The 22,020-nt window shown below is 36.3% G+C and overlaps 1 protein-coding gene across 6 annotated transcripts in view; it reads right to left on the bottom strand.

Annotated features, from left to right (window-relative positions):
• The window catches only part of LOC118112525 (hepatocyte cell adhesion molecule), a 24,831-nt gene extending 4,789 nt beyond the window's left edge, over positions 1–20,042 (bottom strand). Inside the window, exons 1-7 of one of the 6 annotated variants that reach the window (XM_047340625.1) lie at positions 19,865–20,018; positions 18,646–18,963; positions 18,292–18,542; positions 11,668–11,674; positions 11,501–11,572; positions 5,286–5,438; positions 3,217–5,173 (exon numbers count right to left, since the gene is read on the bottom strand). In XM_047340625.1, the coding sequence (XP_047196581.1) occupies positions 5,022–5,173; positions 5,286–5,438; positions 11,501–11,572; positions 11,668–11,674; positions 18,292–18,542; positions 18,646–18,963; positions 19,865–19,913 (1,002 nt within the window). In that variant the 5' untranslated portion in view covers positions 19,914–20,018 and the 3' untranslated portion in view covers positions 3,217–5,021. Of the gene's footprint in view, positions 1–9; positions 81–1,184; positions 1,383–3,216; positions 5,174–5,285; positions 5,439–5,603; positions 5,862–5,970; positions 6,289–11,500; positions 11,573–11,667; positions 11,675–18,291; positions 18,543–18,645; positions 18,964–19,864 lie in introns of those variants that run through there. The other 5 variants (XM_047340626.1, XM_047340623.1, XM_047340622.1 and 2 more) reach the window with 5 other exon arrangements.
• Positions 20,043–22,020: the final 1,978 nt, after the last annotated feature.

Below are 22,020 nucleotides of genomic sequence, written 5' to 3'. Positions count from 1 at the left end.
CTGCAGGACCACAGTTCCTCCCAAAGGTCCGTAACACTGAGCTCCATCCTTCTGTCTGACATCACATTTGGTTTCCACACCTGGAGAGTTTTTGAAAAACAGATTGTAAACAATTGTCATCTTTTCATTTTTAACAAAATGAGCGAAAATGACCAGAGAAAGCAGTTCACACAACAATACCCGTTAAGTTCTCGTTACACAGGAGATTGCAATTAGACATGCATATACAGTGATAAACACATTATCTAGAATATTTAAAATTTTGAATAGAAAATGCAACAGCCAAATAATTATTTTACTCAGGGAGGGGTGAGCATTGTGGAGCAATTCGTTGTTGGAAAATACTTTTGTCAAACTCAAATGAGTCCGGGGGGGGTTCAATGAGCAAAATAAAGAATCAGGAACATGTTTTAGTTTTACTGTAACTGTAGATCACAGAATACAAACAGGACGTAGGACTTCAATCATTGACATCAGACTTTATTTTATTTAAAGAATCTATTTGAGTAAAAAACTAATCTAAAACTAAAATCCCTCTTTGCGATTACAATTACCAGCAAATATACATCAACAAAGTCTTTCTCAGTTTAAGTCCATAGACTATCGAACCTGCCAAAGTAAAAAAAGAAAGAAAGAAATGTTTAACTTGAGTAATTCACTTAATTGAGTGAAAAAATACACAAATAGATTAATGTAGAAATTACTGTATAAATGAATACATAAATAAATAAAATAATATATGCAGTGTGGTGAGAGTAAAGGGTACTAGTTTCTACATGTATTTATTAATTTATAAATTTACACACCAAAATACAAAAACAAATAAATGTGGAAATGTATAGATACATAAATGAATGAATGTAAAAACATATTAATACAAAAATAATTATATGTGGAAATCTATCAATACAAAAATATATACATATTTTGTAATAAGATTTTTGTTATTTATGCAGGAATTAATTTTGGCATTCTATTATATATGTATCTATTGAGTTGTTTATTTATCTTTTTTTACTTTTGGCAGTTTCGGTCCTCCACAAACGTGACACTGATCCCTAAAATCCTTGATCCAAACTTGTTCATGTTTTTGAATCTGATCTTGGGTCTTCATGAAATCATTGAATCGTGTATTATTCAGACAAATTCAACTCCAAAACTAATATCTCAGTGAAAAACCTTACCATGGGAGACTGCAAGTAGCATCACCAACAGTCCAACTACAGCTTCCATGTCTGGTCAGTGTTCAGCCTTCAGCTTTGAGACGAACTCCTCTTCTTCACCCAACAGCAAACACACACAGCAGGGTGCTGAGCAGTCTGAAATGTTTCCAGGTAGTGATCAGCTTTGAGATTAGAAACTGAGGAAAAGTCTTTTTTGGGTTGGTACATTTAAGAGGAAGCAGGTGTCGGTATTTTTAAACGTGACAGAAATTGAAGGATGTTTCATTTTGCTTGTCATTTGATGTTTTGGTTTTCATGCACAAAATGTATGCATGCACCACAGCTTGTATATGAAGTCTACGGCCTTATTTATAAAGTCCAAAGTCTTTATATACATATAAATGCACTGTCCACACATAGTCAGGTTTATATAGTCAAGTCTCAGGTTTATCACCAGTCCATACATATTTTGTGGCATCTACAACTAAAGTGGCGTCCAGAACCAGTCATTTCAGTTCCATCTTTACAATGGGAGCACTGGGACTAGATGTGCTAATTATTGAATTAATCCTCAAGTCGGATTGAAGAGATCATCTGATGGTGTGTGACTTGTGAAGCTTTCTGTTCAGTTTCATGCACAGTAAAAATGTGCATATAGAAAACTGAGGCAACAGCTTTGAGCATTTGCCTGAGACCAGAATTTTAGCAGAAGTACTGTAGGTGTGATGATCGCGTTTCACCAAACTATTTCAAGAAATGACTGCATGACATTGCACTCAGATATATGGAGGAAGTGAAGTGTTAAAGATTAGCCAAGCTATGGAAACCTACCATAGATACAGCTTTGTACATAAACATCTCCTGTTTTATTCCACTATTGTCTGCCTGCTCCATTTGATCGATTTTAGTTCAATAAACATTTCAGTCAACACCTGAAGCATTTGTACAGAGTTCATAAGAAGAGATATAATCGTAGATTAAAGAGTTTTTAAGATATCATTTTAGTTCTACAGTGATTAACTCCCCACTATATACACAGAAAATGACATAGTACTGAAACAACTGTCTCTGGAGCTAAGACGTTCATCACCATGCTCATTTCTTGCATCCACTGAAAACCAAACTAAACGTTACAGATGAAAGTGAATATAGAGTAAACTATACTTTACTATGACAAAATGTGAGTGAAATCCAAACACAGCCTGCGTATGTTGCCACAACACTACATGATTTGTCATCTTCAATATGGACTGATCCCAGTTGGACAGAAACAAAGTGTTTTACTTTCGTCTCTTTCAAGTCATTCATTTATATGATTTTCAGAACAAGCGCTGAAACTAAATCGTATAAGTCTAATTATCCAATGTTCAGTCATAAGTTTATATATTCTGCTTACACTGTTTACACTATATATATATATATATATATATATATATATATATATATATATATATATATGTATATATATAGTGATTTAAGAACATTTTTGTAACGTCCATGTTTCAACAAAATAGCAAATGCAAAGGTGACACTGTAGCCCACCAGCAGGACGTCATTGCACTGCATGATGAGTAAATACATCATCTTTAGGCATAGATCAGATTTTTAAATATTGGTTTAAACTATGAAGTATTAGAATAGCTTTTTCTTATTAATTAAGATTCCACAAAAAATGTAAAATGTATAATTTGTGTATTGGATTTTTGTAATGGAGAATTGTGTTGTGTAAATAACAAAAAAAGGTTTACACTCTTGAAAAGATTTTGTCTAGAAATCAAGTTTTATGATCCACTTAAACACAAACCAAACATCTGAGTAAATATATGACAAATATAAGTTGATATAATGTGATTTTGACCATTTGATGCAATGATAACAATAACCTCTTCAATATTAGTAAAGAATTTGATAAACAGGCGGCCAGCTGTGGGCTGTGGCAGTGAGCTTTCAGTCTGTGGATTGAGTTCAACATGTCTTCTTCTGTCTCCTCGTATAAAGCACAGCAGTGGCAGGCAACAGAGTTCAAACGCAGGTCAAATTCACCACTGGTGCATTTTGATAATCAGATTACTTTTATTTCAACACATCAGACTGACACAGATATTCCAGGTGTCATAGGTCCTGAGCTCCGTCATGGCAACAACATTCATCGAATCACTTCCTCTTGAATACATTCTCTGCAAAGTAAAAGCATGTCATTTATTTTGTTGCTGGAATGCTTTATATCGAGCTGAAATGCAGAGCTTTTATTTTTGAAATGTTGGGACTGAAGATTGCGTCAATTTATTAACAGACCCCTGAAATAACCAAGATGTAAAGTATGAACAAAAAAACCACCAGCTAAGTAAATAATTCAAACCTTTATAAAACCCACATACGTGAACGCTAATAAAAGAAATTCACTTTCATTTGATGAAAGACATTGTCAATAAAATCTCCACTGCAAAAAAAACTAGTCAGGATGAACACAGAGATTTCTACTTTCACTCTGCATCATTGACTGTTTATAAAAAGCTCTGCACACAAACAATAAAAAGTGACAGAATATTGCAGAACTGTGTGATGAGGACTCACTAAGGACAGAGAATAATTCCAGAGCATTAACACAGGACAAGAGAACAAACCATTCCAAACTGGGAGGTTTAGAACAGATGCACAAGTTCACCTCAACTTATAACTTCTCCTCCACAGTTTCCATGGAAATACACACTGAAGGTTCTCAAGTATGTATCTTCACACTGAGCTGTTTAATCTAAAAAGTCACGTAATGTTAAAGCTTTGAAGCTCAATTGTTAAATTTATCATGTCATCTTCTGGTCTCTCTCTCTCTCTCTCTCTCTCTCTCTCTCTCTCTCTCTCTCTCTCTCTCTCTCTCTCTCTCTCTCTCCCTCCCTTTGTCATAATGTGATGTCGCCCTCCATTGGCAACTCGGGGAATAGCAACAACATAGACAATGCAGGCCTATGCCAGGGGACCTGAGCTGATAGAGGGGGGGCCCCTGATTGAGAACTAATGATTCCGTAATCCACAGAAATGACAATTTTCGTTTGGTTCAAGGTCTGGCCCCAGATTTGTGATACTGTATTTGCACACACAGTAGAGAGACACTTTCTGAAAAGCCTCTTGAAGTAGAACCAGATGTATGATGGAATGATTATTTAGGGGCCGGGCGGCTGTGTTCATGAATAAAACTTTGTGAGAATAAATCATAGACATCTCTAGACTGTCTAGATGAACACATTTTATCTTGATAACTGAATTTTTTCACAGTAGCAGTAGTCAGCAGCCCTGCAGACTGCCTTCAGTCACAGTGTCAAGTTCCATCGTGAGTGAAGTGATGTCCCCTGGCAGGTTGCTCATCAAGATCATGACTGGATTTCAGGGTCTAAGATTGTGAATTCAAACCCTGGTTTAAGTACAATAATTCTGTTAATGTCTATTCAAGCAAAATGCATCATGAAAAGCTCATTTTCCTCTTCCTCCTCTTTTTTTCTCCTATACTTCCTCAAAATGTTCAACCCATTGCTGCTTGCAATGTTTTAATTAATGCAATAATATGTAAAAATGACATGTAAAACAGTCACTTTCAAATGACATCACACTCAGTTGCACAGCGAATATGAAGCCCTATACACAGTGACACCTTTTCTGATTTACGATGAACAGACTTTCAGACCTGAAAACCCTGAAAACATTAAAAATGTCTTTGCACATTTATGTGGTGAGCAGAGGTCGACACGATAAGAAGTTATTTTCCCACCCACAAAGAAACATGAGCCATTACAGCAAGAGAGGCGAAACAAAATGTCGGTTTGAGGAAGTTTTGGGTTCAGGAGCAGAACTTCTCTTTTCAACCATCTAAACAGAGGTCTCTGGATACTCCCTCTCTTGTGGCATGGCAGAGCCCTCAGCTCTCTGGGATTTCTTTTTCCTCCAAGCAAAATAGGCGGCGATCCCAATGAACAACAGAGCTGCCACAGCTGTTTGCACTCCACATATGACGGAGGGATCTGTTTCAGTGGAGAGACACAAAGATCGCATGTTGACAAAGTTTTCACTCACATTGACAGACAACAAGATGAAACGATTGGATCCACTGCAGCAGAGGCAGTTTTCACAAACTAATGAACCAGGGCTCATCTCTGAAGGAGGAGGTCACAGTTTGATTGGAGGATGTGATACTAATGGAAGGTTTAAGTGACACTGTGACAGCAGTCTTCTTACCCACAGTCGTGTCTGGGGCCGTAGGGGTTGTTGTCTGCTCAACGCACAGTTGTTATTAGCTACAAACACCCACTGTGTTATGCGTGTCCCATTAAGATCAGTGCAGTTAATGAAGATGAAGCCTGTATGGAGAGAAACAGATGAGCTATAACTGATGTTCGGCATGATCATGATCTCCAGCATCATCTGACCATTGTCCCTCATGCTCTCACTCACCACAGGTAGATATACTCTTCTGCTTCTGTAAATGACTGACGTGGTTTTTGACTGAGCAGGTAAGATCTCCAGAGACGTCCTGTCTCAGAGTGATGCTGTCAGTCTCGTGATTTCCAGAGAGCAGTTTGTCTTCTGTCAGTGTGTGTCCATCCAGAGTCCAGCTGTACTGAGGTCTGTCCCCTCCCTCAGAGGAGCAGGACACCCTCATCTCTCCCTGGGACAGACACTCAGAGACCAGCCGGACAGACGACACAGGAGCTGGAGGAACAAAGATGATGTTTGACTTACATATTGACTAGTCATTATCGATCCGTCTGGTTTCTAATACAGAACCAAGTGGAGCCACTGCAGAATAAAAATTTATTACCTTGAATAGACAACTGTAGAGTCCGCACCTCTAAAAGAACTCCATTTGAATTATGTATTAGAAGTGTATATTCATCTGTGTCAGATCTTATCAGGTTATTGATCCTAAACGTTCCATCACGAGAAGTAAAGGAGTATTTGTCTTTAATTATATTCTGAAAATTTTTATTATTTTTCCAGCGCAATATATGTTCGCTGTTTTTGTCAATGGTAAATCTTTCTGGCACCCGATTCATCAGCTGCAGGACCACAGTTCCTCCCAAAGGTCCGTAACACTGAGCTCGATCCTTCTGTCTGACATCACATTTGGTTTCCACACCTGGAGAGTTTTTGAAAAACAGATTGTAAACAATTGACATCTTTTCATTTTTAACAAAATGAAATGAAAATAGTGACAGTTCACAACAATACCCGTTTAAGTTCTGCGTTACACAGAGATTGCAATTAGACGTATATGTTAGTAAACATATTATCTAGAATATTTAAAATTGAATAGAAAATGCAACAGCCAAATAATTATTTTACTCAGGGAGGGGTGAGCATTGTGGAGCAATTCGTTGTTGAAATACTTTTTGTCAAACTCAAATGAGTCAGGGGAGTTCAATGAGCAAAATAAAGAATCAAGGTGTGTTTTAGTTTTACTGTAACTGTAGATCTGGAATACAAACAGGACGTAGGACTTCCAATCATTGACATCAGACTTTTATTTTATTTAAAGAAGTCTATTTGATAAGCCCAATCTAAAACTAAAAATCTCGATTAATTACCAGCAAATATACAGAAATCAACAAAGTCTTTCTCGGTTTAAGTCCATGGGCCCTATAGAATGCCAAAGTAAAAAAAAAGAAAAAGAAAAGAAATGTTTAACTTAAGGTAATTCATAAGTGAGTGAAAAATACAATCAGATTAATGTAGAAATATACTGTATAAATGAATACATAAATAAATAAAATAATAATAAGTGTGGTGAGGTAAAGGGTACTGGATTTCTATGTGTATTTATTAATTTATAAATTTACACACAAAATACAAACAAATAAATGTGGAAATGTATAGATACATAAATGAATGAATGTAAAACATATTAATACAAAAATAATTGTATGTGGAAATCTATCAATACAAAAATATATACATATTTTGTAATAAGATTTTATTTATGCAAGGTAATTTGGCATTAAATTATATATGTATCTATTAGTTATTTGTTATTTATCTTTTCTCACTTTTAGCAGTTTAGTTCCTCCACAAGCGTGACACTGATCCTAAAATCCTTGATCCAAACTTGTTCATGTTTTGAATCTGATCATGATTCTTCCATGAAATCATTGAATCGTGCCTTCGAAAGACAATTAACTCTAAGCTAATATCTCCAGTGAAAAACCTTACATGGGAGACTGTAAGGTAGCCTTCACCCAACAGTCCAACTACAGCTTCCATGTCTGGTCAAGTGTTCAGCCTTCATTTGAGACAGACTCCTCTTCTTCATGAAACAGCAAACTTACACAGCAGGTGCTGAAACAGTCAAATGTTTCCAGGTAGTGATCAGCTTTGAGATTAGAAACAGAGGAAAAAAGTCTTTTTTGGGATGGTACATTTAAGAGGAAGCAGGTGTGGTATTTTTTAAACGTGACAGAAATTTAAGGATGTTTCATTTTGCTTGTCATTTGATGTTTGGTTTTCATGCACAAAATGTATGCATGCACCACAGCTTGTATATGAAGTCTACGGCCTTATTTATAAAGTCCAAAGTCTTTATATACATATAAATGCACTGTCCACATAAAGTCAGGTTTATATAGTCAAGTCTCAGGTTTATCACCAGTCCATACATATTTTGTGGCATCTACAACTAAAGTGGCGTCCAGAACCAGTCATTTCAGTTCCATATTTACAATGGGAGCACTGGGACTAGATGTGCTAATTATTGAATTAATCCTCAAGTCGGATTGAAGAGATCATCTGATGGTGTGTGACTTGTGACTCTGTTCAGTTCCATGCACAGTAAAAATGTGCATATAGAAAACTGAGGCAACAGCTTTGAGCATTTGCCTGAGACCAGAATTTTAGCAGAAGTACTGTAGGTGTGATGATCGCGTTTCACCAAACTATTTCAAGAAATGACTGCATGACATTGCACTCAGATATATGGAGGAAGTGAAGTGTTAAAGATTAATACAAACTGTAAAACCTACCATAGATACAGCTTTGCCCGCAAACATCTCCTGTTTTATTCCACTATTGTCTGCCTGCTCCATTTGATCCGATTTTAGTTCAATAAACATTCAGTCCAACACCTGAAGCATTTGTACAGAGTTCATAAGAAGAGATATAATCGTAGATGCAAGAGTTTTAAGATATCATTTTAGTTCTACAGTGATTAACTCCCCACTATATACACAGAAAATGACATAGTACTGAAACAACTGTCTCTGGAGCTGACGTTCATCACCATGCTCATTTCTTGCATCCACTGAAAACCAAACTAAACGTTACAGATGAGAAAGTGAATATGAGTAAACTATACTTTACTATGACAAAATGTGAGTGAAATCAAACACAGCCTGCGTAATGTTGCACAACTCTACATGATTTTGTCATCTTCAATATGGACTGATCCCAGTTGGACAGGCTCAAGTGTTTTTACCAAGTCTCTTTCAAGTCATTCATTTATATGATTTTCAGAACAAGCTGAAACTAAATCGTATAAGTCTAATTATCAATATTCAGTCATAAGTTATATATTCTAACATATTTACACTATACTTATATATATATATATATATATACATATATATATATATATATATATGTATATATATAGTGATTTAAGAACATTTTTGTAACGTCCATGTTTCAACAAAATAGCAAATGCAAAGGTGACACTGTAGCCCACCAGCAGGACGTCATTGCACTGCATGATGAGTAAATACATCATCTTTAGGCATAGATCAGATTTTTAAATATTGGTTTAAACTATGAAGTATTAGAATAGCTTTTTCTTATTAATTAAGATTCCACAAAAAATGTAAAATGTATAATTTGTGTATTGGATTTTTGTAATGGAGGAATTGTGTTGTGTAAATAACAAAAAAAGGTTTACACCCTTGAAAAGATTTTGTCTAGAAATCAAGTTTTATGATCCACTTAAACACAAATCAAACATCTGAGTAAATATATGACAAATATAAGTTGATATAATGTGATTTTGACCATTTGATGCAATGATAACAATAACCTCTTCAATATTAGTAAAGAATTTGATAAACAGGCGGCCAGCTGTGGGCTGTGGCAGTGAGCTTTCAGTCTGTGGATTGAGTTCAACATGTCTTCTTCTGTCTCCTTGTATAAAGCACAGCAGTGGCAGGCAACATGAGGACAAGCATGAGTCAAATTCACCACTGGTGCATTTTGATAATCAGATTACTTTTATTTCAACACATCAGACTGACACAGATATTCCAGGTGTCATAGGTCCTGAGCTCCGTCATGGCAACAACATTCATGAATCCTTCCTCTTGAATACATTCTACACCAAAGTAAGCATGTCATTTCTTTGTTGCTGGAATGCTTTATATGAAACTGAAATCAGAGACTTTTATATTTTTTGAAATGTTGGACCTGAGATTGCGTCAATTTCTTAACAGACCCCTGAAATAGCGACATGTAAAAGTATGAAAAATAAGACCAGCTAAGTAAATAATTAAAACCTTTATAAAAACCCACATACGTGAGGCAGCTAATAAAAGAAATTCACTTTCATTTGATGAAAGACTGTCAATAAAATCTCCACTGCAAAAAAACCAATCAGGAAGAACTTTTGATTTCTCTTTCCTCTGCATCATCGACTGTTTATAAAAACTCTGCACTACAAATAATAAAAAGTGACAGAATATTTAGAACTGTGTGAACAGTTTCACTAAGGACAAAAGAATAATTCCAGAGCATTAACACAGGACAAGAGAACAAACCATTCCAAACTGGGAGGTTTAGAACAGATGCACAAGTTCACCTCAACTTCATAACTTCTCCTCCACAGTTGCAGGAAATACACACTGAAGGTTCTCAAGTGTATCTTTCACACTGAGCTGTTTAATCTAAAGTCACGTAATGTTAAAGCTCTGGAAACAATTGTTCCAATGTATCATGTCATCTTCTGGTCTCTCTCTCTCTCTCTCTCTCTCTCTCTCACTCCTCACCATCTAATATTAGTATCAGCCTCGCTAACGCTGAATAACGCTTTATTTATGGAAACCACTAAAATATGTTAAAGTTTGGCGGAAGGCCGATAAGACTGAAAACTGTAATTTCATCATCAAAAATGACTTATTTCGTTTGATTAATCAACTCAAATTAGCCTTTATCTTACGATTAGAAGGTTTTTCAAAAAAAGCCTCTTAAAATCTACAGACTCAACTGACTACGTGAATGTTATTTACAACCAGGCTGACTGACAATTCATGAAACAAAACTTCTTATCAAACATCTGAGACATCTCTGAACTGTCTGGATGAACACATTTTTATCTTGATAACTGAATTTTTTCACAGTAGCAATAGTCAGCAGCCCTGCGAACTGCCTTCGAATCACAGTGTCAGTTGCATCGTGAGTGAAGTGATGTCCCTAAGGCAGGTTGCTCATCAAGATCATGACTGGATTTCAGGAATCCTGGTTGTGAAATTCAAACCCTGGTTTAAGTACAATAATTCTGTTAATATTCAAGCAGAAATGCATCATGAAAAGCTCATTTTCTCTTCCTCCTCTTTTTCTCTATCACTTCCTCAAAATGTTCAACCCATTGCTGCTGTGTTAATTAATATAATAATATGTAAAAATGACATGTAAAACAGTCACTTTCAAATGGCATCACACTCAGTTGCACAGCATTAATATGAAGCCTATACACAGTGACACCTTTTCTGATTTAGGATGAACAGATTTTCAGGCCTGAAGAACGCAACCTTAAAATGTCGCTGCACATTTATGTGTTGGCTTAGCTGTCGACACACGATAAGAATCATTTTCCACCACAAAGAAACATGAGCCATTACAGCAAGAGAGGCGAAACAAAATGTCGGTTTGAGGAAGTTTTGGGTTCAGGAGCAGAACTTCTCTTTTCAACCATCTAAACAGAGGTCTCTGGATACTCCCTCTCTTGTGGCATGGCAGAGCCCTCAGCTCTCTGGGATTTCTTTTTCCTCCAAGCAAAATAGGCGGCGATCCCAATGAACAACAGAGCTGCCACAGCTGTTTGCACTCCACATATGAGGGAGGGATCTGTTTCTGACAGAGGCACAAGAATCATGTTGACAGTTTTCACTCACATTGACAGACAACAAGATGAAACGATTGGATCCACTGCAGCAGAGGCAGTTTTCACAAACTAATGAACCAGGGCTCATCTCTGAAGGAGGAGGTCACAGTTTGATTGGAGGATGTGATACTAATGGAAGGTTTAAGTGACACTGTGACAGCAGTCTTCTTACCCACAGTCGTGTCCATATGGGTTGTTGTCTGCTCAACGCACAGTGTGTTATTGGCTGCAAACACCCACTGTGTTATGCGTGTCTCATCAGATTCAGTGCAGTTAATGAAGATGAAGCCTGTATGGAGAGAAACAGATGAGCTATAACTGATGTTGAGCATGAATCCATGATCTCCAGCATCATCTGACCATTGTCCTCCAGCCTCTCCTCACCACAGGTGAAATGCTCTTCTGCTTCTGTAAATGACTGACGTGGTTTTGACTGAGCAGGTAAGATCTCAAGTAGTCCTGTCTCAGGTACTGTCGGTCATGATTCTCAGAGAGCAGTTTGTCTTCTGTCAGTGTGTGTTAATCCAGAGTCCAGCTCATTACTGAGGTCTGTCCCCTCCTCAGAGGAGCAGGACACCCTCATCTCTCCTGGGACAGACACTCAGAGACCAGCCGGACAGAGCGACACAGGAGCTGGAGGAACAAGATGATGTTTGACATGTTGACTGAGTCATGATCTCGTCCGTCACAGTTTCTAATACAGAACAGGGCAGACACTGCAGAATAAAGTTGTTTACCTTGAATAGACAACTGTAGAGTCCCGCACCTCTAAAAAGAACTCCATTTGAATTATGTATTAGAAGTGTATATTCATCTGTGTGAATCTTATCGAGTTATTGATCGCGTTATCACAAATGAGAGTATTTGTCTTTAATTATATTCTAAGAAATTTTTATTATTTTCCAAGCGCAATATATGTTAACTGTTTTTGTCAAAATAGTAAATCTTTCCGGCCCGATCCTTCGGCTGCAGGAACACAGTTCCTCCCAAAGGTCCGTAACACTGAGCTCGATCCTTCTGTCTGACATCACATTTGGTTTCCACACCTGGAGAGTTTTTGAAAAACAGATTGTAAACAATTGACATCTTTTCATTTTTAACAAAATGAGCGAAAATGACCAGAGAAAGCAGTTCACACAACAATACTCGTTAAGTTCTCGTTACACAGGAGATTGCAATTAGAAATGCAAATACAGTGATAAACACATTATCTAGAATATTAAAATTTTGAATAGAAAATGCAACAGCCAAATAATTATTTTACTCAGGGAGGGGTGAGCATCGTGGAGCAATTCGTTGTTGGAAAATACTTTTGTCAAACTCAAATGAGTCCGGGGGGGGTTCAATGAGCAAAATAAAGATCTATACTTTTATTTGATAAAAAAAAGATATAAAATACCTAAACAGCATTAAATTATTTAATAAGAAAAAGAATCAGGAACATGTTTTAGTTTTACTGTAACTGTAGATCACAGAATACAAACAGGATGTAGGACTTCAATCATTGACATCAGATTTTATTTTATTTAAAGAATCTATTTGAGTAAAAAACTAATCTAAAACTAAAAATCCTTCTTTGCGATTACAATTACCAGCAAATATACAGTAAACAAAGTATTTCTCAGTTTTAAATCCATGGGCCCCTATCGAAGACCTGCCAAAGTAAAAAGAGAAAGAAAGAAATGTTTAACTTGAGTAATTCATAAGTGAGTAATACATACACAAATAGTTTAATGTAGAAATATATAAATGAATACATAAATGGCAAAATAATATATGCAGTGGTGAAAGGGTAAAAAAGAGGGTGCTGATTTCTACATTTATTAAGTTTTATTAGTTTACATAAAATGCAGAAATGTATAGATACATAAATAAACAAATTTGGAACTAAAAATACATAAATAAATAAATGTGGAAATGTATCAATACAAAAATATACATATATATTTTTAATAATATTTTATTTATTTATTCAGGAATTAATTTAGGCATTCAATTATATATGTATCTATTGAGTTGTTTATTTATTTATCTTTTTTTACTTTTGGCAGTTTCGGTCCTCCACAAACGTGACACTGATCCCTAAAATCCTTGATCCAAACTTGTTCATGTTTTTGAATCTGATCTTGGGTCTTCATGAAATCATTGAATCGTGTATTATTCAGACAAATTCAACTCCAAAACTAATATCTCAGTGAAAAACCTTACCATGGGAGACTGCAAGTAACATCACCACCAGTCCAACTACCAAGCTTTCCATGTCTGGTCAGTGTTCAACCTTCAGCTTTGAGGTGAAACTCCTCTTCTTACCAAACAGCAAACACACACAGCAGGGTGTGAGCAGTGAAATGTTTCAGGTAGTGATCCAGCTTTGAGATGAGAAAGTGAGAAAAGTCTTTTTGGGATTAGATACATTTAGAGGAAGCAGTGAGTGATGTTTTCAGCGTGACAAGAATTTAAGGATGTTTCATTTTGCTTGTCATTTGATGTTTGGTTTTCATGCACAAAATGTATGCATGCACCAAAGCTTGTATATGAAGTCTACGGCCTTATTTATAAAGTCCAAAGTCTTTATATACATATAAATGCACTGTCCACACAAAGTCAGGTTTATATAGTCAGGTCTCAGGTTTATCACCAGTCCATACATATTTTGTGGCATCCACAACTAAAGTGGCGTCCAGAACCAGTCATTTCAGTTCCATATTTACAATGGGAGCACTGGGACTAGATGTGCTAATTATTGAATTAATCCTCAAGTCGGATTGAAGAGATCATCTGATGGTGTGTGACTTGTGAAGCTTTCTGTTCAGTTTCATGCACAGTAAAAATGTGCATAGAAAACTGAGGCAACAGCTTTGAACATTTGCCTGAGACCAGAATTTTAGCAGAAGTACTGTAGGTGTGATGATCACGTTTCACCAAACTATTTCAAGAAATGACTGCATGACATTGCACTCAGATATATGGAGGAAGTGAAGTTTTAAAGATTAATACAAACTGTAAAACCTACCATAGATACAGCTTTGCCCGCAAACATCTCCTGTTTTATTCCACTATTGTCTGCCTGCTCCATTTGATCCATTTTTAGTTTAATAAACATTCAGTCTAACACCTGGCAGTATTTGTACAAAGTTCATAAGAAGAGATATAATCGTAGAATGCAAGAGTTTTAAAATATCATTTCTTCTACTGTGATTAACTCCCCACTATATACAGAAAATGACATAGTACTGAAACAACTGTCTCTGGAGCTAAGGCGTTCTGCCATGTCATTTCTTGCATCCTGAAAACCAAACAGATTACAGATGATGAATGTGGAGTAAGCTATACTTTTACTATGACAAAATGTGAGTGAAATCCAAACACAGCCTGCGTAATATTGCCACAACACTACATATGATTTTGTCATCTTCAATGGACTGATCCCAGTTGGACAGAAACAAAGTGCTTTACTTTAGTCTCTTTCAAGTCATTAATTTATATGATTTTTTTCAGTACAAGCGTGAAACACGTCATATAAGTCAGTTATCCAGTTCAGTCATAAGTTTTATATATTCTGCTTTCACTGTTTACACTATATATATATATATATATATATATATATATATATATATATATGTGATTTAAGAACATTTTTATAACGTCCATGTTTCAACAAAATAGCAAATGCAAAGGTGACACTGTAGCCCACCAGCAGGAGGTCATTGCACTGCATGATGAGTAAATACATCATCTTTAGGCATAGATCAGATTTTAAAATATTGGTTTAAACTATGAAGTATTAGAATAGCTTTTTTATTAAGATTACAAAAATGTAAATGTATAGTGTGTGTTTGGATTTTGTAATGGAGAATTGTGTTATTGTGTATAAAAAAAAGATTTACACTCTTGAAAGAATTTGTCTAGAAATCAAGTTTTATAGATCCACTTAAGCCTAAATCAAACATCTGAATAAATATGACAAATATAAGTTGATATAATGCAGTTTTGACATTTAATTACAATGATAACAATAACCTCTTCAATATTAGTAAAATTTGATAAACAGGCCAGCTGTGGGCTGTGGCAGTGAGCTTTCAGTCTGTGGATTGAGTTCAACATGTCTTCTTCTGTCTCCTCGTATAAAGCACAGCAGTGGCAGGCAACAGAGTTCAAACGCAGGTCAAATTCACCACTGGTGCATTTTGATAATCAGATTACTTTTATTTCAACACAACAGACTGACACAGATATTCCCAGGTGTCATAGGGCCTGAGCTCCGTCATGGCAACAACATTCATCGATTCACTTCCTCTTGAATACATTCTCTGCAAAGTAAAAGCATGTATTATTATTTTTGTTGCTGGAATGCTTTATATCGAAACTGAAATGCAAGGCTTTTATTTTTGAAAAGTTGGGACTGAAGATTGCGTCAATTTCTTAACAGACCCCTGAAATAAGCAGATACTAAGTGAAAAAAGGATCACACCAGCTAAATAAATAATTCAGTGCTTTAAAACCACATGCGTGACATTAATAAAGAAATTCACTTTCATTTGATGTTAGAAGAACATTGTCAATAAAATCTCCATATAAAAAAAAACCCAGTCAGGATGAACACAGAGATTTGTGCCTTTCACTCTGCATCATCGACTGTTTATAAAGCTCTACACAAACAATATAAAGTAATAGAATATTGCAGACTGTGTGGTGAGACTCACTAAGGACAGAGAATTCCAGAGCATTAACACAGGACAAGAGAACAAACCATTCCAAACTGGGAGGTTTAGAACAGATACTAAGTTCCTCAACTTTCCTCTTCTCCTCACAGTTATATGGAAATACACACTGAAGGTTCTCAAGTATGTGTATCTTCTGCTGACTGTTTAATCTAAAAGTCATGTAATGTTAAAACTTGAAGCTCAATTGGTAGAAATTGCTCGTGTCATCTTCTGGTCTCTCTCTCTCTCTCTCTCTCTCTCTCTCTCTCTCTCTCTCTCTCTCCTCTCTCTTTCTCTCTCTCTCTCTCTCTCTCTACTCTCTCTCTCTCTCTCTCTCTCTCTCTCTCTCTCTCTCTCTCTCTCTCTCTCTCTCTCTCTCTCCCTTCCTTTGTCATGTCATAATGTGATGTCGCCCTCCATTGGCAACTCGGGGGAATAGCAACAACATAGACAATGCAGGCCTATGCCAGGGGACCTGAGCTGATAGAGGGGGGGCCCCTGATTGAGAACTAATGATTCCGTAATCCACAGAAATCACAATCTTGGTTTGGTTCAAAGGTCTGGCCCCAAAGGTTGTGATACTGTGTTTTCACACAGTAGAGAACACTTTCTGAAAAACCTCAAGTAGAACCAGCTGTATGATGGAATGATTATTTAGGGGCGAGGGCTGCTGTGATTCATGAATAAAACTTTGTGAAAATAAATCAGAGACATCTCTAGACTGTCTAGATGAACACATTTTATCTTGATAACTGAATTTTTTCACAGTAGCAGTAGTCAGCAGCCCTGCAGACTGCCTTCAGTCACAGTGTCAAGTTACATCGTGAGTGAAGTGATGTCCCCTGGCAGGTTGCTCATCAAGATCATGACTGGATTTCAGGGTCTAAGATTGTGAATTCAAACCCTGGTTTAAGTACAATAATTCTGTTAATGTCTATTCAAGCAAAATGCATCATGAAAAGCTCATTTTCCTCTTCCTCCTCTTTTTTCCTCCTATACTTCCTCAAAATGCTCAACCCATTGCTGCTTGTAGAAGCTTTAATTATACATGACTGAATGTGTGACGTGAATACACATCAAGCAACTAAATTAAACGACCCCTTCCCCTCGATGTTTTAATCTGTAATTGTAATTATGATCACGTGAAAAAAACAAAAATATTTTATGTACATCAATGTTTTCTCAGTTTAACACTTAAAGTTTTGGTGAATCTTTGGATTAATTTTTCAAATAATCCAGTGTTCTGTAAAATGGTTGATTTACATGAAGAAGTGAAAGAATCGTGTTAACAACACTAAACGCAAGACACTTAATTTTCCTGTTTAAGTGAAAAAATCTAAATTAAATAAAACTGCTGAATCTTGATATGCAATGTTTTTAATTAATGCAATAATATGTAAAAATGACATGTAAAACAGTCACTTTCAAATGGCATCACACTCAGTTGCACAGCGAATATGAAGCCCTATACACAGTGACACCTTTTCTGATTTACGATGAACAGACTTTCAGACCTGAAAACCCTGAAAACATTAAAAATGTCTTTGCACATTTATGTGGTGAGCAGATGTCGACACGATAAGAAGTTATTTCCACACCCACAAAGAAACATGAGCCATTACAGCAAGAGAGGTGAAACAAAATGACGGTTTGAGGAAGTTTTGGGTTCAGGAGCAGAACTTCTGCTTTTCAACCATCTAAACAGAGGTCTCTGGGTCTCCTCTCTCTTGTGGCATGGCAGAGCCCCTCAGCTCTCTGGGATTTCTTTTCCTCCAGCAAAATAGGCGTGATCTAATGAACTAACAGAGCTGCCACAGCTGTTAGAGTCCACATATGGGGAGGATCTGTTTCAGTGGAGAACACAAAGATCGCATGTTGACAAAGTTTTCACTCATTGTTGAAGGTGGATGGGGCGTTTGCTGTTGTGTGCTGTTGCTGAGCAACAGATAAACGGATCACTGCAGCAGAGGCAGTTTCACATCCTAATGAACCAGACTCATCTCTGAAAGAAGTCACAGTTTGATTGAGGATGTGATACTAATGGAAAGGTTTAAGTGACACTGTGACAGTCTTCTTACCCACAGTGGTCTTGGGGCCGTAGGGTTGTTGTCTGCTCAACGCACAGTTTGTTATTGGCTGCAAACACCCACTGTGTTATGCGTGTCCCATTAGAATCAGTGCAGTTAATGAAGATGAAGCCTGTATGGAGAGAAACAGCTGAGCTATAGCTGATGTTCAGCATGATCATGATCTCCAGAATCATCTGACCATTTGTCTCCTCATGCTCCTCCCACTCTACCTGAGTAGATATACTCTGGTACTTCTGTAAATGACTGACGTGGTTTTTGACTGAGCAGAGCAGAACTCCCGAGACGTCCTGTCTCAGAGTGATGCTGTCAGTCTCGTGATTTCCAGAGAGCAGTTTGTCTTCCGTCAGTGTGCGTCCATCCAGAGTCCAGCTGTACTGAGGACTGTCCCCTCCCTCAGAGGAGCAGGACATCCTCATCTCTCCCTGGGACAGACATTCAGAGACCAGCCGGACAGACGACACAGGAGCTGGAGGAACAAAGATGATGTTTGACATGTTGACTGAGTCATGGTCGTCCGTCAGTTTCTAATACAGAACAGGGCAGACACTGCAGAATAAAAAGTTGTTTACCTTGAATAGACAACTGTAGAGTCCGCACCTCTAAAAGAGCTCCATTTGAATTACGTATTTTAAGTGTATATTCATCTGTGTCAGATCTTATCAGGTTATTGATCCTAAACGTTCCATCACTAGAAGTAAAGGAGTATTTGACTTCATTTATATTCTGACTAATTTCATTTTTTTTCCATATCAATATCTTTATGGTCTTTTTTTCAATGGTAAATCTTTCTGGCACCCGATCCATCAGCTGCAGGACCACAGTTCCTCCCAAAGCTCCGTAACACTGAGCTCCATCCTTCTGTCTAACATCACATTTGGTTTCCACACCTGGAGAGTTTTTGAAAAACAGATTGTAAACAATTGTCATCTTTTCATTTTTAACAAAATGAGCGAAAATGACCAGAGAAAACAGTTCACACAACAATACTCGTTAAGTTCTCGTTACACAGGAGATTGCAATTAGACATGCATATACAGTGATCAACACATTATCTAGAATATTTAAAATTTTGAATAGAAAATGCAACAGCCAAATAATGATTTTACTCAGGGAGGGGTGAGCATCGTGGAGCAATTCGTTGTTGGAAAATACTTTTGTCAAACTCAAATGCGTCCTGGGGGGGTGGGGGGTTCAATGAGCAAAATAAAGATCTATACTTTTATTTTAAAAAGAATCAGGAACATGTTTTAGTTTTACTGTAACTGTAGATCACAGAATACAAATAGATTAATGTAGAAATATACTGTATAAATGAATACATAAATAAATAAAATAATATATGCAGTGTGGTGAGAGTAAAGGGTACTAATTTCTACATGTATTTATTAATTTATAAATTTACACACCAAAATACAAAAACAAATAAATGTGGAAATGTATAGATACATAAATGAATAAATGTAAAAACATATTAATACAAAAATAATTATATGTGGAAATCTATCAATACAAAAATACATACATATTTTGTAATAAGATTTTTGTTATTTATGCAGGAATTAATTTTGGCATTCTATTATATATGTATCTATTGAGTTGTTTATTTATTTATCTTTTTTTACTTTTGGCAGTTTCGGTCCTCCACAAACGTGACACTGATCCCTAAAATCCTTGATCCAAACTTGTTCATGTTTTTGAATCTGATCTTGGGTCTTCATGAAATCATTGAATCGTGTATTATTCAGACAAATTCAACTCCAAAACTAATATCTCAGTGAAAAACCTTACCATGGGAGACTGCAAGTAGCATCACCACCAGTCCAACTACAGCTTCCATGTCTGGTCAGTGTTCAGCCTTCAGCTTTGAGACAAACTCCTCTTCTTCACCAAACAGCAAACACACACAGCAGGGTGCTGAGCAGTCTGAAATGTTTCCAGGTAGTGATCAGCTTTGAGATGAGAAAGTGAGGAAACTTTTTTTTGTGATGTACATTTAAGAGGAAGCAGTGGTCGGTATTTGGAAACGTTACAGAAATTGAAGGATGTTTCATTTTGCTTGTCATTTGATGTTTTGTTTTTCATGCACAAAATGTATGCATGCACCACAGCTTGTATATGAAGTCTACGGCCTTATTTATAAAGTCCAAAGTCTTTATATACATATAAATGCACTGTCCACACATAATCAGGTTTATATAGTCAGGTCTCAGGTTTATCACCAGTCCATACATATTTTGTGGCATCCACAACTAAAGTGGCGTCCAGAACCAGTCATTTCAGTTCCATATTTACAACGGGAGCACTAAGACTAGATGTGCTAATTATTGAATTAATCCTCAAGTCGGATTGAAGAGATCATCTGATGGTGTGTGACTTGTGAAGCTTTCTGTTCAGTTTCATGCACAGTAAAAATGTGCAGATAGAAAACTGAGGCAACACCTTTGAACTTTTGACTGAGACGGGAATTTAAGCAGAAGTACTGTAGGTGTGATGATAGCGTTTCACCAAACTATTTCAAGAAATGACTGCATGGCATTGCACTCAGATATATGGAGGAAGAGAAGTGTTAAAAATTGAAACAAACTGTAAAACCTACCATAGATACAGCTTTGCCTGCAAACATCTCCTGTTTTATTCCACTATTGTCTGCCTGCTCCATTTTATCCATTTTTAATTTAATAAACATTCAGTCCAACACCTGAAGCATTTGTACAGAGTTCATAAGAAGAGATATAATCGTAGATGCAAGAGTTTTAAGATATCATTTTATTTCTACTGTGATTAACTCCCCACTATATACACAGAAAATGACATAGTACTGAAACAACTGTCTCTGGAGCTAAGACATTCATCACCATGCTCATTTCTTGTATCCACTGAAAACCAAACAAAAAGTTACAGATGAAAGTGAATATAGAGTAAACTATACTTTACTATGACAAAATGTGAGTGAAATCCAAACACAGCCTGCGTATGTTGCCACAACACTACATGATTTGTCATCTTCAATATGGACTGATCCCAGTGGGACAGAAACAAAGTGCTTTACTTTGGTCTTTCAGTCATTAATTTATGCTGATTTTCATTCATGCTGAAACTAAATCATATAAGTCCAGTTATCCAACGTTCAGTCATAAGTTTATATATTCTGCTTACACTGTTTACGCTATATATATATATATATATATATAGTGATTTCAGAACATTTCTAAAATGTCCATGTTTCAACCAAATAACAAATGCAAAGGTGACACTGTAGCCCACCAGCAGGAGGTCATTGCACTGCATGATGAGTAAATACATCATCTTTAGGCATAGATCAGATTTTTAAATATTGGTTTAAACTATGAAGTATTAGAATAGCTTTTTCTTATTAATTAAGATTCCACAAAAAATGTAAAATGTATAAATTTGTATATTGATTTTAATGAAATTGTGTTGTGTAAATAACAAAAAAGTTTACTACATGAAAAAAGAGAATTTTGTCTAGAAATCAGTTTATGAATCACTTAAACATAAAATCAAACATCTGGTAAATATATAAGTAAATATAGTTGATATAGTGATTTAATATTCATTAATGATAACAATAACCTCTTAATATTAGTAAAATTTGATAAACAACGTAAAGCTGTGGGCTGTGAGCAGTGAGCTTTCAGTCTGTGGATTGAGTTCAGCATGTATTCTTCTGTCTCACTTGTATAAAGCACAGCAGTGGCAGGCAACAGAGTTCAAACGCAGGTCAAATTCACCAATGGTGCATTTTGATAATCAGATTACTTTATTCAACACATCAGACTGACACTGAGATATTCCAGTGTCACATGGTCTGGCTCCAGTCATGGCAACTAACATTCAATAGTTCACTTCCTCTTGGTACATTCTCTGCAAAGTAAAAGCATATTATTTCTTTTGTTGCACAAGATGCTTTATCTATCAAACAG

Source organism: Hippoglossus stenolepis, chromosome 7 (genome assembly GCF_022539355.2).
Source record: "Hippoglossus stenolepis isolate QCI-W04-F060 chromosome 7, HSTE1.2, whole genome shotgun sequence".
Taxonomy (NCBI): Eukaryota; Metazoa; Chordata; class Actinopteri; order Pleuronectiformes; family Pleuronectidae; genus Hippoglossus; species Hippoglossus stenolepis.
The sequence above is the reverse complement of the archived record's forward strand: the minus strand, read 5'-3'. Positions and strand labels throughout refer to the sequence as shown.